Source organism: Sebastes umbrosus, chromosome 7, assembly GCF_015220745.1.
Source record: "Sebastes umbrosus isolate fSebUmb1 chromosome 7, fSebUmb1.pri, whole genome shotgun sequence".
Lineage (NCBI taxonomy): Eukaryota > Metazoa > Chordata > Actinopteri > Perciformes > Sebastidae > Sebastes > Sebastes umbrosus.
In genome coordinates, this window is record NC_051275.1 from 14,698,804 (window position 1) to 14,714,486 (window position 15,683).

The 15,683-nt window shown below is 39.6% G+C and overlaps 1 protein-coding gene and 1 long non-coding RNA gene across 2 annotated transcripts; one reads left to right on the forward strand and one right to left on the reverse strand.

The window, feature by feature from the left end:
- The first annotated feature begins 2,848 nt into the window (after positions 1-2,848).
- Positions 2,849-3,432, forward strand: LOC119491227. Its single transcript, XR_005207565.1, has 3 exons — positions 2,849-2,978; positions 3,120-3,182; positions 3,352-3,432. It is a non-coding gene; the product is annotated as an uncharacterized LOC119491227 (long non-coding RNA).
- Positions 3,433-11,359: 7,927 nt separating this feature from the next.
- Positions 11,360-15,656, reverse strand: LOC119491761 (extracellular calcium-sensing receptor-like). Its single transcript, XM_037775973.1, has 6 exons — positions 15,505-15,656; positions 15,135-15,423; positions 14,077-14,880; positions 13,763-13,990; positions 12,721-12,844; positions 11,360-12,553 (listed from the first exon to the last, which is right to left on the reverse strand). The coding sequence occupies exons 1-6, from the start codon at positions 15,639-15,641 to the stop codon at positions 11,649-11,651; spliced, it is 2,487 nt and encodes an 828-aa protein (XP_037631901.1). The 5' UTR covers positions 15,642-15,656; the 3' UTR covers positions 11,360-11,648.
- Positions 15,657-15,683: the final 27 nt, after the last annotated feature.

Consider the following 15,683-nt stretch of genomic DNA (forward strand, 5'->3'; position numbering starts at 1 on the left):
GGCACACACACTAACCTGTACGCTGTGATGAGCTCTTCTATCGCTGACCAACAGGTGTGTCTCCTGTGATGGGCAGAGCTTTATACTTCTGCAGATGGTCCTCATATCGAATCACTGTTTAATGATGTCACATCACTTTGTTGTTTTTCATTTCAGATGGTACATTCTTTTTCTAAGATCATTATGTTATTATTCTTGTAAGTTAAATTGTAGGGGGGGGTAATGGGGGGGAAACATACTTTAGCTGCAAACTGAGAATATCAACAAGTTTGTTTCAAAGATGGATTTTTTTATTTGCCAACAAGTTTGTTTCAAAGATGGATTTTTTTATTTGCCAAATCTACAACAATGAAAAATGTAAAACAGAACAGACACAGATAAAAAGTCTGAATTAAAGCTGCGAGCAGCGATGAGCGGGCCCTCGCCCCTCCTGGTGCATCGGGGGTACTGGCGGGATGCCGGACAACATACCTGTACATTTCAGTGACCATCGGACACTGCATGCACAAGTTAGACGTTATTTCCTGCGTGTATTGAGTGGGACAGGAAATGACGTATTGCAATTTTTCACCTTTTCCTGTGTCCACTATGAGGCGTTAGTGAACACAGTTAAACATTCATCATGTTGATCATCATCAACTGTAGACCACACAATGTAAATTTCATATGAATCAGATTATGTTTGTCACATATCGCTGACTTCCTGTTGCCAGTAGTTGGGGCTGTGACTATGAATCAATATTGCCATGTAAATGTCCTCAGGCCTGAACTCTTATGAAGTAGATCAAGTTTGGGGCAGATTGGACCAAGTACACTCAACAACAGTTTGTCTTTCAATGGCGAATCATGTAAATTCTCCTCTCTTCTATGGGACATCTACTGTAGACCTGCTATCCCCCCTTAAACACCCCCTGGACACCTCTAATGAAGACAAAAACAGGTCTATTGTGGGTCTCACAGAGGTAATCAGTCTCATTTGATCTCAGCTTTTCTCTTGTTTTAAGTGTATCGACAAACATCACATTTACTCCAAAAGTGATACTACAAAATGTCATTTTAGAAAGTCATATGTATGTACTATATTATTCATATATTCAAATGTTTTGGTGTACCTAACATGTAATCAAACTAATATCAAGACTCAACAGTTGGTTCCATGCAAGGTTTTAAATGCAAATAATCTGCATGTCTTTTAAACAGGTTTCACTATAGACTTGGTACCGTACATATGCATATCAGCTGCTTGATTAGACTGTAAATGCCAGTTTGACGATAATGACCCACCTATGGCCCATTAACTGGTGCAAGAATGTGTAAATGAGCTCTGATGTAAAGTACCAACACTGGTTTGATGACAATGACCCACCTATGGCCCATTAACTGGTGCAAGAATGTGTAAATGAGCTCTGATGTAAAGTACCAACACTGGTTTGATGACAATGACCCACCTATGGCCCATTAACTGGTGCAAGAATGTGTAAATGAGCTCTGATTTAAAGTAAAAACACTGGTACTGATTCAGCTATTTTACCCCTAAACAGTTAAAACATGTCCAGTATATTTGTGAAATGACAATAAAAGTTTTCATCTTTGTGCATTTTGAAATGTGTCACATAGTTTTTTTCTGTTTGCCACATTGTGTTGCTGTAACTACAATACTGGAACAATAGGATACCTTGAACATAAGTACAAATATTATAAAACAGATACTGTGGGGCATTGTCACAATACATGTATTTTATTAGGATCCAAGAGATTTTTTATATAGTTTATTTAGCTTGATTATTAGGAGAATTTTCTTAATACATAAATGAGCACTTCTTTCTGAAATAGCTCGTGGGTCCATGAACACGAATTACTTAAAAACCAAATTCACCTTTTCTGGATTACACATTTTTTTGTCAACAATATTCATATTGTTTCCATAATATTTATTATGATTTTGTAAATAACTAAATCTTAAACTTGCATGATATTCATTATGGTTGTGTAAATATCTAAAAACATATAATTTAAATAAGTTTCATTGTAGTTTGGTAATAAATTGAAAACACAGTGTCAAAATATGAAATTTCTGTAATTGATGACGTTTGTTATTTTTTGAAGGTGTCAAGTACGTCTCTACTGCTGAGCATTTTCCTGTGCACAACCGTAAACTGTGGAGCCAAGACAACGTAAGTATATATGTTGTGACATGGCAAATGCATAAGTTTGATGTACACTTGTTTGTCATTGATATAAGTTCAAATCATACAGATGCATCTTGATTGTAAGATATTTGTGTTTAATTACTTTTAAATTACTTATTTTGCAGGTTCATTTGAGTGACAGTGAGGGAATGGGCGTCTTGGCGAAGCTGTTCTGGACTGCTGCTTATCTGCACCTGGAGACGACTGCGCCGAAGCCACAGGTTGCTCCCAAGACATCACCGCCTGCTAGACGATTCTCTCCAAAGGTGGTTGTAAAGTGAGAGGTCGCCGTGCCACGGCCGTGTCGAAGAAGGATATATGACTGTTAGTTACAGCAGGAAGGTAAGATGATGCACACTGTAATAAAATTATTGAGATTGTTTGGAAAAAGTGATATTTAATATGATATCTTCGTAATTGACAAAGAGAAGCTATGTGTTGAATACTAATTATGCTATTTGTCATTGCAGAGGCAGCGGTCTTGGGAACCTAAGCAGTCCCATGGAGCATCGATGAGGAGGATTGTTCAGCAACAGGTTTGTTATATTTGTATTATGCTTTAACTATTGGGATATGTTTATTGATTGATTGTTTATGGATTGCCTTTTGACAAGAGAAAATGTCAACGATAGTTTTCTGCTATTTTGTTTGAAGATGTTGAAGGAGTGTTCCATCCCACTGACACGTGTCAGGTTTAGCAATGAGATGTTGACTGCGATGGATGCCTTTGTTCCATCACATCTTCCGAGTCCCGCGGAGTGCACAACAGCTGTTCCAAAGGGACAAATGGTAATTTGCATTTATCTTTGTGTTAGTTGAGGCCCTATTTCTAAGGGTATTTTTCTTCCTGAAATACTGTAAATTAATAAACCTAGACTGTTTATATTGGTCAAATGGAATATGCCTCAAATCTTGTTTTTCTTACATTAGAAACCATGAGTGAAACATCGGCAGAAAGCAGCTTCTTCCAAGAGGAGACTGGCAGAGCCACAGGTTTGTCTTTGTTTTGAAAGCAATTTTAAACTTATTAGGAGATTTGGGTAATGGAAAGCATATATTTTGTTTATTCAACTATTTTATGGTTTAGTATATAATAGTCAATCAGTGATAAAATACATTGTTTTTAATGCAGTTCTTTCCCTGTTCTTTTTTTTTTTTATAGCTGAACGCAGCCCCCTTGGTTGAGGACGTCTCTCCGAAATCTTCACATGCCAGGGCTGTGATTGTGGGTGTGAAGGCAGAGGTTGGTGCTCTTTGTTTTTTTGTTAATGAGCCTGCTTAGCTATGTCATTGTTATTGCAGTAACAATTACAATAGAAAACCCTTCAGTGTTATAATAATATGTATAAATAGTTTTACTTTGTAATAATCGTCAAACACAGAAAAAATACATGATATTAAAGGCTGTTTCTTTCACTGCATTTTTTAAAGATGGAGGCCATCCCACCAAATGTGGATGTCTGTCCACAGGTGTCACCTTCCAAGGCTGTGCCAGTGGTTGTGGAAGCAGAGGGTCGTATGTCCCCAAGAACTGCAAAAGCTCAGAGCGATGCAAATATTAATGCTTGCATGTGTTTAGCAAAATTGCAATCGCCTATTGTTGCTGGGACTGATGTCAGAGCACCAGCATTGCACGGTGGTGTTTCAAAAGGTGTTTTAAGTGAGAAATTGCTTTTCCCTTTAACTCGCTTAAAGATTCAACTTGCTAGTGAAAATAATGTAGTACCAGATGTAGCAGGTGTTGAAAACATAAGAGCAGATAATTATCGTTGTGTTCAAGGGTCTTTCCATCAAGGAGATGTTCACTTTGGTGACAATGCAGGAAGGCAATGTGTAGCAATGTCTTTGGCAGCTATGATCATGCATGAAGAGCAAAATGTTGTGACATGGACTTCTCAACAACTGGACAAAGTTGTGGTTTCAGGGAACCATTTCTACTCTTTCTTGGACACACGAAAGATGATATCTGATAAATCAGATGATAGATATCTCATGATAACTGACTTCCCAGAAAAATGCACATTCAGAAAACGTCCATATGGCTTGCAATATGGTGAACCTGTAGCTGGAGATTTGCATGTTCAGGAAGGAAGTCTTCTCACCCAGGGATTTGTGGATAAGTGATGGCCTGAAGAAAGTATTTGCATCACACGATCGCTGTTTCTTTACAGCACATGGGAAGAGATTTTTTGTCAAGATGGACAGTATATTGTTTTTGACTCACATGCACGAAACACATACGGCATGACCATCGATTCTGGCAAAAGTAGTGTTTTCTACCGCCCCACAGTAGATGCTGTGTGTGCCCTTATCTACAGTTGGACTCCTTGCAAACAAGCAGTCACAGACATGAGGCCATTTGAAATTACAGGACTTGTATCCCATGGTGGACAGGCAGCAATTAGCCTCATCTAACAACACACCTACATGCATCATTTCTCCCACTGAGTCTGATCTGATGCTGGTGTAGTTGATGTCAGTGATGATGTATGTGAGGAAAATAGGGTTAAACTACCTAATGACCTTATTGAAGTAGTAGGTGACAGCTGTTGTGTTGCTGTTGGATTCCCAATGACAGGCTTTCAATTGAATGTGTTATCCAAAGAAGTTTCTCAGACATTGTTTAATCAGTTAAATGTTGAGTTTGAGAAACAAGGTGAAGTACCCTCTGGATCATACGGTGCTTTGGGTGAGCCATGCACTACAGACAAAATTGTTAGTGATGGAAATTGTTTTTTTAGGGCTCTGTCACAAGTGGTGTGTGGCAACCAGAAACCCCATCGCAAGTTTAGGCTTGCTATCGTGAAGCACATGGAGGGAAACAAATTGTTGTTTGGTAGTTTGATAAGAAGGGACTACAGCTCGTTGACAGATTATATCAACAAGTCCAGAATGAATTTTGTTGGTAGCTGGGCAACTGAGGTGGAAATCCAGGCTGCAGCAAACCTTCTGGGTGTAGATATCTACACACACTCTAGTGGCAAGTGGTTGAAATACAGATGTATGGGCAAGCAAGTTTCTGAGCAGGGAATTTACTTACTGCATCATAATCAGAATTATTATGAATCAGTTGTGTGTGTAAAACACCATTCAGGTTGCTATAATCTGTGTACGATTCAAGAACAGCTTAATACAAAGCAAATGCAAACCAGGAGTGATAGAAGCAGTTATATTGAAATGATTGACCTGAGTGAATCTGACGATTCAGTTGCTGATCAGGGCAGTGGAATGTCATCAAAACATAAGAATGTTGCTGATTCAGATGAATGCAATGACAGACAGAAAGAGTATTCATTCAGATAAAAAGACATCTACTTCTGCCCAGCGATCAAAGTATATGATTACAAAGAAATGTTTGACTTTAAAGATGCAATATAGACGTGATCCATCTAACAAAGTGAAGCGACAAAGGGCATGTAGTAAAAGATATTATGATAATGAGGAATACGGTTTGAAGTTGAGGGAAAACAGTATACAGAAACATGCTATTGATGAGAACCACAGGTTGTCTGCTCGCAAAGCCAGCATTAACAAATATGCTGTAGATGAGAACCACAGGTCGTCTCTTCGTAAAGCCAGCATTAACAAATATGCTGTAGATGAGCAACACACATTGTCACTGAAAACAGCTAACAGGCGGAAATTGATTGAAATGAAAGAGAGAAAGAAAAGCTTTGACTTTGTGTTGAGACAGTTACAGGAAAAGGTAAGAAGTGGACCGGACTATGTATGTTAGGTTGCTTTTCAAGCACCACGTACAAATTTGTAACAAGAATAGTTACTTGCAGCAGAAGGAGAGTTCTTTGGTAGCCAAGAAGTGGAAGATTTTTTGTGCTAAGTGTGCTAATTGTGAGGTACCTTGCAAGTGGTTAGAATCATCAAAAGGTTAGTTATGGAATTGTCATTGTTGCAATGTTAAGTTGCGTCGAGGTGAAATGCCAGCAGAGAGCATTGTTAATAACTTGCATTTGTATCCTATTTCTCCAGAGCTGAGTTGTCTTAATAGTTTAGAACAGCATTTGATTGCATTACACATTCCTTTTATGAAGATGTTGGCCTTGCCTAAAGGTGCACAAAACGGCATTCATGGACCACTTGTCACTTGTCACTTGTCACTTGTGTTCCATCCAATATTGTTAGCTCAACGGTTGTTTTACCAAGAACTGACGCAGATGTATCTGTCTTGCGTGTGAAGTTGAAACGCAAATTGACATATAAAGGACACTACGAATATCAATATGTCAATATAGATCATGTTAGACAAGCTGTGCTGTACTTACAGAAAACCAATCCATATTATGCAATTCAATAATGATTGGCTAAATGATTTTGAACAAGGCAACGATGAAGCTATGCATGTGGATGCGGAAGGGGAGGCAAGTGCTGAAGCAGACAATTTACATGATCGCCAATCACATGGCATGTTCATGGATACATGCCTTCAGCCAATAGACTTAGGGCAGGAGATATTAGATCACTTTGACAACAATTTAAATGTTGCACCTGCTGAGGGTAACAACACTGTTCAAGTCCTCCAAGATAAAACTAATGAGGCAAAAAGTTTCCCAACTTTATTCCCAATCGGAAGTCCAACATATCATGACTTCCGTAACAATAGATTGACTTTGTCACGCTATGTTAATAATAGCATCTTGAATGCTGATGGCAGGTTTGCTACAAATTTGGAATATATTTTCTACGCCCAATACATGAGTGAAGTGGATCAGGTTTCATCCAACATTTCAATAGCTTTATGCAAGGGGCATAATTGGAATAATACATCTAAAATCTCAGTTGACATGCTGAATAACAACCAGTCTTTGCAAAGTTTCTTTCAGAATGATGAGGGGGATATAGGTTTATGAAGCCAATTCGAGGCACCCCTGCTTTTTGGTCTGGGATCCAAAAGGATTTGTTTGCAATGGTTAGACAGATTGGTCTGCCTACTTTCTTCTGTTCTTTCTCATCAGCTGACATGAGATGGGGAAATTTGTTAAGTTGTATGTTGCATCAAGAGGGTAGAAGTGAGAATCCTGAAGATATAGACTGGGCAGCCAAATGTGATCTTTTGCGACGCAACCCTGTTACTGCTGCTCGCATGTTTGACTATAGATAGCATTCCTTTTTGAAGGATGTCATATATTCACTTAGTCAACCAATAGGGAAAGTAGTAGATTATTTCTATCGTTTTGAGCTTCAGCAGAGAGGGAGTCCTCACATTCACGCAATTTTCTGGATAGAAAACAGCCCTCAAGCAAAATTTCACCACTAAATCAAAGTAATTACTAGTTTAGATGTGCGTGTAAAGTTTCAGGAGTTTTTGTGCATTCTAAAGTCCTCAAACATGTGTTCGTACATTTTAAAATCACGCAGGAAGTCCAAGATAGCTGACTTCCTGTTGGCCAAAAAAATCTCAAAAATATTTAATCCGGGTTTGAGGATGTGAACAATGACATACTAGAATTTAGTGAAGATCGAAAAAACTTTCTCTGAAAAACTGCCTACATTAGGGGGCGCTATCGTGCCCGCTGGTGACACCCGAGCCCAATCACTCCAGAATATTGAATTTCGCGCCACTTCTGACGCATATTCCACTTTTGGTGAGTTTTTGGGGATGGAAAAGGTCCCAAAAAGGCAATCTCTGGGTAGAAAAATAATAATAATACCTAGAAAAACAATAGGTTTCCTATCACTTCGTGCCAGGACACCGTTGGGGTCCTGGCACTTTCGTGCTTGGGCCCTAATTACAAATCCATCTGCTAGTTCAGCACCATGGACAGTGTAATGGATTTACCAATACACAGTACAGTTAGGCTACTGATATTCAGAGCCATGGTTGGGGCCATCGATTCTAACAATCTTTAGTCAGATAAAAGATCAATGAGTCAGGTGTCCTCTAACCTCTTTTGGCTCTAAAAAATCTTTCCAGATACACAACTGTTTCACTGCTTCTCTTTGCCCACATTTCAACATGTTGTGCATGGCATGAGCCACAGCATACACAGCCTTATACACATTGTTGGATATCCTTAACTTTGACACATCTGTGAAAGGATTGTTGATGTCCTCTAGTCTCTCAGAACCAGAGCACTGTGTCTGACCATGCACACTAGGTTGGAAACTGCAACCAAATGTGCCTTCCCAGAACCCCCTCAGCAGATTATTATGAGGTTCTTGACTTGGGTTAACTTGCAAAAGAAACTCTCGCAGTCCCGGGATCTTTGCCTGAAGAAGGAGGGGTACTCCTTTCTGTTACTCAGACAAGCACAAGTGGCATAGTGACTGATCTAATGAAAAAGAAAAGGAGGAATACAAAAAAACACATTTATAACATTTGAGTACAAGTAATAACTGACAAAAGGTAGACTTTTGACTCAATCTGCATTATCTGTGCAAACCCTGGAAACTTAATTCTGACCTTATAGCCCTGAATTGAACCATAACACTACCAGAATGCATTCTTTGTTGATGGTCCCTTCATACTAAGTTGTAAAAAGGAACATGGTGAAATCAGTCAAAAAAATAATACAAATATGACACATATTTACCACTGGTATTTGGAAAAGCCCTGCAATTTGTAGCATCGCAATGGTTGAGGAGGGACCAGAGGGTCCGATGATGGCATGAACAGATGACTGGCCAGAGCAGGTTTGACCCAAAGTCCTTTCCTGCCCATTTATTAGACCCATCACCACACTCGAAGAATACAGTGTTGAAGCACAGTTGTCAAACACCTTATAACCAATTGAGATAATAGGCAGCAGAGAGCTGCTATTGTTGATCTCCTGGATGGCGAAAATCATTGTTTGGACAAAGTGAAATTGTCTCATTTTCATCCTGAAAGGAGAGAGAACAGTTTTAACAAACGGCTTTTCGACTTAAATCAAACCAATGAGAAAGGAGACAACAAACAGAACCTGGAGCATATGAGAGGTTCTGGAGCATCTGTGAAGGAAAGCGAAGGCTTCAACATTTCTTTTTGGATGTAGAAAACTCCTCCAATAGTGATAGATAACAGAGGAAACTCTGGCCTCCCCAGCATCTCACAGAGCACCAAGTCTTCCTGTGCTCCAAAGGCTCCCACAAAAAACACAAACAGTAATGTGACATAGGCACAGTCACACATTTTGTACAAACAGGCACACACACTAACCTGTATGCTGTGATGAGCTCTTCTATCGCTGACCAACAGGTGTGTCTCCTGTGATGGGCAGAGCTTTATACTTCTGCAGATGGTCCTCTTATCGAATCACTGTTTAATGATGTCACATCACTTTGTTGTTTTTCATTTCAGATGGTATATTCTTTTTCTAAGACCATTATGTTATTATTCTTGTAAGTTAAATTGTAGGGGGGTGTGATGAGGGGGAAACATACTTTAGCTGCAAACTGAGAATATCAGTAAGTTTTTTTTATTTGCCAAATCTACAACAATGAAAAATGTAAAACAGAACAGACACAGATAAAAAGTCTGAATTACAAATCCATCTGCTAGTTCAGTACCATGGCCAGCGTAATGGATTTACCAATACACAGTACAGTTAGGCTACTGATATTTCAGAGCCATGGTTGGGGCTGTAGGGATTTGGCTGTAACAGGTTTGGTTATTAGCAAATTAATTAATAAATACTAATATAATTATTAATATTAATAAAGATTATCAATAAACATTAATAAAAAACGGGGCACCACCCTGGAATCAGGGACCAATAACCAAAACGTTAATATAGTCTCATTATATATGCTAAACTATCAATTTGGAACGTTGATTAATTATTAAATTAATAACTATAACCCAAATAGATAGTAAAGGTTGAAGGATATCGGAGTTCTTTACATAGCAGAGGTTGGCATTATTCACTCTTGTACAACATTAAAGAGACCAGCATGTATATTCCACAAACATTTATTTACAAGATAATAAAGGTGTAAAACACAATATTAATCTAACTAAATAACTAAACTAAACAAATTAAACAAAGTGTGTGTGTGTGTGTGTGTGTGTGTGAGAGAGAGAGAAAGCGAGAGAGAGAGGGGGGGGGGGGGGGGGACAAGATGGCTTCTTGTCTCAAGAGGTCTGCCTACAGACAATAGGGCGAGCACTGTAAAACTACAAAGATGGCGGAATCAAAGATGGCCGCCATCATGTCACCACATGACCTCTTTGTTCTTCGGAACACATGTGCTCAGGAAGGACAGAGAGGGGGGTGATGTGGGGTTAAGATCATCTGAAGCTGTATGTTTATGTTTAACGAATTCACAGTTTATGTATGTGATCTTAATGTATGTTAGATATGCAGTGGGTTAGAAAAGATGGTTAGTTTGCACGCAAGACCTTGTCTATGTGAAGCATAAACTAAACATATCAGATGTGGTGAAGCCACCTACCCAAATATCAAATAAAAATAAATCACCACAGTCAAACTCAATGAATAACATTAAACCAAATCAATACAAGTACATCCAAGAAATCAAAGTTGAACAGTCTTGCTCAGCCATGTGCAATTGCTAATGCTAAGGTAAGCCCAGTACGTTACCAATCCATGGAAGAAAAGGGTTTGTAATTCCATGTGTTGAAGTTGTGGTTCCAAGTCAAAGATGTCGTCTTTGCTGTGCAGATTAGAGGAAGCTGATCTGCAATACTTCTTCTCAGCAGCTTGATAGCTTGGTGCTAAATTCCTTGCGGTTGCTGCTTGAAGTTAGTTGGTCAAAGGCAGGCTCTCGCGTCATCTGCGTTTTTTTGGTTCCTTGTGTTCTTATGGCTGTTTCCTAACAGGCCATTGATCAGAAGCAGAGCTGCTTTGCAGCTTCTGGAGAGCAGCAGCTCACCTCAAGCAGGTCAGTTTGGGTGAGAAAGGAGATGAAGAAAGAGCAAAAACAGATGGAATAAAAAGATTCCTCTGGTTTTGTTCTGGGTGATTTTCACACCTCTGTGTGAAATGCTACAGTAGCCAATGGCAGCTGAGCTGAGTCCAGGGTCAAGGACCATGTTACTGAGTTCATGTGGTCACTTGTCACCAGCCATTTTGTTGGGTCCCTACAGGGCCATCGATTCTAACAATCTTTAGTCATATAAAAAATCAATGAGTCAGGTGTACTAAAGATGTTTTTTAAAGTTGTTGTTTTTTTTCATATGAAATGCAAATAATTATAATTATTACTATTTCAACGCAAGTATTTTCAACTACGAATTGTAGCACCAGATAGGTAGGATTCCCTACATCATGGAAATACCTGAAATAAAAATGTGAGTTTAGCTGCCAGTCAACAATGTTGAATTGACTTTAAAAAAAAAAAAAACATTACAGCTGCTTTGTTGCTTTTGTTTTTATTTTGATACAGAAAGAAAGCTAAATAATACGTATGTTATCACAATAAGTATTCTGGGGTCATTTCAAAATTGAAACCAAGCCACAAGTTGTGAAATAAAAAAGTAAAAGACTGTTATATAATTTATGTTTATTGAGATCGTGTTTTCCCCATCAGATGTTTTTTTGTGTTCAGTTCAGGTTTGAGAACAATAATAAAGCACTTTGGTGCAAATATACAGAGAAGTAGTCCATAACTGGAGGCTAAAATAGCAAATATCTCCACAGCCACAGTGAACTTCCCAGGAGAGCTGACATATGCTGGGATAAATGTGATCCAGACTGCACAGAATATCAGCATGCTGAAAGTGATGAATTTAGCTTCATTGAAATTATCAGGTAACTTTCGAGCCAGAAAAGCGAAGACGAAGCAGAGTACAGCCAGGAGTCCTATATACCCCAGCACAGCCCAGAACCCAATAGGTGAACCTAAATCACACTCTAGAATAATCCTTTCAGTGGCATGAGCTGTATTTTTGTAGGGGAATGGCGGGGCAAGAGTTAACCACAGCACACAAACTGACACCTGCAGTAAAGTACAGCTGAGAACGCTTGTTCTCTGAAGCGGAGCAGAGCACTGAGGGACTGTGTTCGATGGCCTTTTAGCCTTAAAGGCGTTCACCACTGCCATGGTTTTAGCCAAGATACAAGACATGCACAGGGCAAAGGTGATGCCGAATGCTGTGTGTCGCAGCATGCAGGACCACTCAGAGGGCCGGCCTATGAAGGTCAGAGAGCACAGGAAACACAGAGTCAAGGAGAAGAGCAGCAGGAAGCTCAGCTCAGAGTTACTGGCTTTGACGAGAGGTGTGTGACGAAAGCGAAAGAAGACACATGAAACCACCAGTGTTAAACTTGCTCCGAACAACGAGAAAGCAGCGAGGAGGGCGCCCATGGTTTCTCCGTAAGATAGGAACTCGATCACCTTTGGAACACACTGGCTGTGATCTTCATTTGACCAGTACTCCAGTGGACACTGTGAACACTCGGCAGAATCTGAATGGAAAACATGAAACGCTGAAATGTGTTCATGCTGTCAGCTGCGAGTTATTAGAGCAGAGCTCATATTAAAATAAGCACCTGCTGTATTTAGTGACTTATAAAGATACTGGAAAGCATTGATTTCATACAAATATTACATAATAAATTACAGATCTACTCACTGCTGGAGTTGCTGATCTCTCCATCAGCACAGGCGATGCAGGAGAAACAGCAGATGGGTTTGCCTTTAATCACAGCCTGCCGGAAACCTGGCAGACAACTCTCACTGCAGACAGACTGTGGCCTCTGTAACAACACCACAACTCCTCAGTTACTCATAGTTTGTTGCCCCTGTTGTCCAAATACTTAAAGCAAATATGAGCAAATATGATAAAAACAGCCAATTGGAGCTAAGGGGTCTGTAGAGCAGCTGTTAATCACTGCTTGCAAAACTCACAAACTCCGATCACACTGCCAAAAAAGGCAGCGCTGATCAAACATGAAACAAAATGATGTTACTGTAATGTCTATTTCTCACCTCAAATGTTTTCAGAAATATATTTTAGTCTACTGTTTAGCTGAAAAATGTTTGAAAATATTTGAGGCGAGAAATAAGCACTAAAGTAACACAATCTTGATTCATATTTGATCAGCGCTTCCTAGTTTGACCATTTGATCGGAGTTCACAGCTTTTGCAGCCCAGAGACTGCTCAGCTCTAATTGGTTGTGTTTGTTCAGGCAGGGTAGGACATTTCAAATGCCATTAGAAGCACTAGGACAATGCAGAGGAAGATGATGTTTTTTTTCATAGATTATCTGTCTCTTGTACTATTGTCAGGATATAGTGACTGTTTTGTAAAAATACATTTTCATCATATTTGCTATAAAGTTACTGACAGCAGTTTTAATTTAATAGGTTTTATTTAATCAACATTAGGGTCTTATTTATGGTTTAAAAACTCTTGCTTGAGTTTTATACCTTGATCTTGCACATCAATCTACTTCAAAAGTAAAAATCTTGGGAATTTGCATGTCAGTCTGCCAAATATACAGTGTTTTTATATATGTGTGTTTGTTTTTGGTTTGTTTTTTTACTTTTATAAGACTTCCTAAACTATGCAGAATTGACCTATTTTTAATAATGGTAATCACACTTAATACTTTAATTAAAATCAACCTCCACATTATGTAGCCTATTTCATACCTAACATGTTTGTTTGATACCTTTGGGGATCCGGCAGCCCATGTTGTGTTTATTCCGTTTATGATAAACTGCTTTCCATTCGGTAGTGAGGCATCGTAGCTCCCTACAGCAACAAACACAATATCTCCTGCTTGGTTTCTCTGCCAGTTCACTAGTTCATAAGTTGCTGTAGGGTCTCCGTTTTCATCAAAACCCACAGTTTCTCCTGACTGAAGGGTGAAATTCACATCTTGGAGGTGTTTCACAACCTACCAACAGAGAATAATGGTGAATAACTTAAAGTACAGGGTTATTATTTAAAATTTTTACTTAAGTCTTGAAGGTGACCTCTAACCTCTTTTGGCTCTAAAAAATCTTTCCAGATACAGGACTGATTCACCGCTTCACCACTTTGTCCACATTTCAACATGTTATGCAAGGCATGAGCCACAGCATACACAGCCTTATACACATTGTTGGATATCCTTAGCGCTGACACATCCGTGAAACCATTGTTGATGTCCTCTAGTCTCTCAGAACCAGAGCACTGGGTCTGACCATGCGGGCTGGGTTGGAAACTGCAACCAAATGTTGCTTCCCAGAACTCCCTCAGCAGATTATTATGAGGGTCTTGACTTGGGTTAACCTGCAAAAGAAACTCTCTCAGGCCTGGGATCTTTGCTTTTCTGATGGTGAAGCCCAGAGACCCTGTCAGGATTCCCGAGTACCTCTTGGTGGCCAGGTAAGGTGCCGTAATCCAGGATTCACTGCCCACCCACTGCAGCCCAGTTAAGTTCTGCTTCAGAGCTTCCTCAAACAGCATATCTATATCCTGGGAGATGAAGGCAACTAAAACCTTTGCACTGCCACTTTGGATCACTCTGACCACCCTGGCAATATGCCCACTGGAGTCAGTCCTTGAGATGACCTCTGAGTACTCGATGCAGACCCCCTCCTGCCTTGCAGCTGTGATAAATGTTTCCATGCCATTGTTACCATAGTCATTGTCACTTCTAACTGCCCCAACCCATGTCCAGCCAAAGTGCTTTACCAGTTTTGCCAAGGCTCTGCTCTGATAGTAGTCACTAGGGATGGTTCTGAAGAAGGAGGGGTACTCCTTTCTGTTACTCAGACAAGCACAAGTGGCATAGTAACTGATCTAATAGGAAAGAAAAGGTGGGATACAACAAAACACATTTAGAACATTTGAGTACAAGTAATAACTGACAACAGATAGACTTTCGACTCAATTTGCTGTTTCTGTGCAAACCCTGGCAACCTTAATCCTCACCTTATAGCCCAGAAATGAACCATAATACCACCAGAATTCAGTGTTTTGTTGATGGTCCCTTCATACTACATTGTAAAAAAGAACATGGTCAAAATGTTATTAAAAATATGACACATATTTACCACTGGTATTTGGAAAAGCCCTGCGATTTGTAGCATCGCAATGGTTGAGGAGGAATCAGAGGGTCCGATGATGGCATGAACAGATGACTGACCGGAGCAGCTTTGACCCAAAGTCCTTTCCTGCCCATTTATTAGACCCATCACCACACGTGAAGAATACAGTGTTGAAGCACAGTTGTCAAACACCTTATAACCAATTGAGATATTAGGCAGCAGAGAGCTGCTATTGTTGATCTCCTGGATGGCAAAAATCATTGTTTGGACGAAGTGAAATTGTCTCATTTTAATCCTGAAAAGAGAGAGAACAGTTTTAACTAACAACTTTTCGACTTAAATCAAAACCAATGAGAAAGAAGACAACGAACAGTACCCGGAGCATATGAGAGCTTCTGGAGCATCTGTGAAGGAAAGTGAAGGCTTCATCATTTCTTTTTGGATGTAGAAAACTCCTCCAATAGTGATATCTCCTTCCTTAGACAACAGAGGAAACTCTGGCCTCCCCAGCATCTCACAGAGCACCAAGTCTTCCTGTGCTCCAAAGGCTCCCCC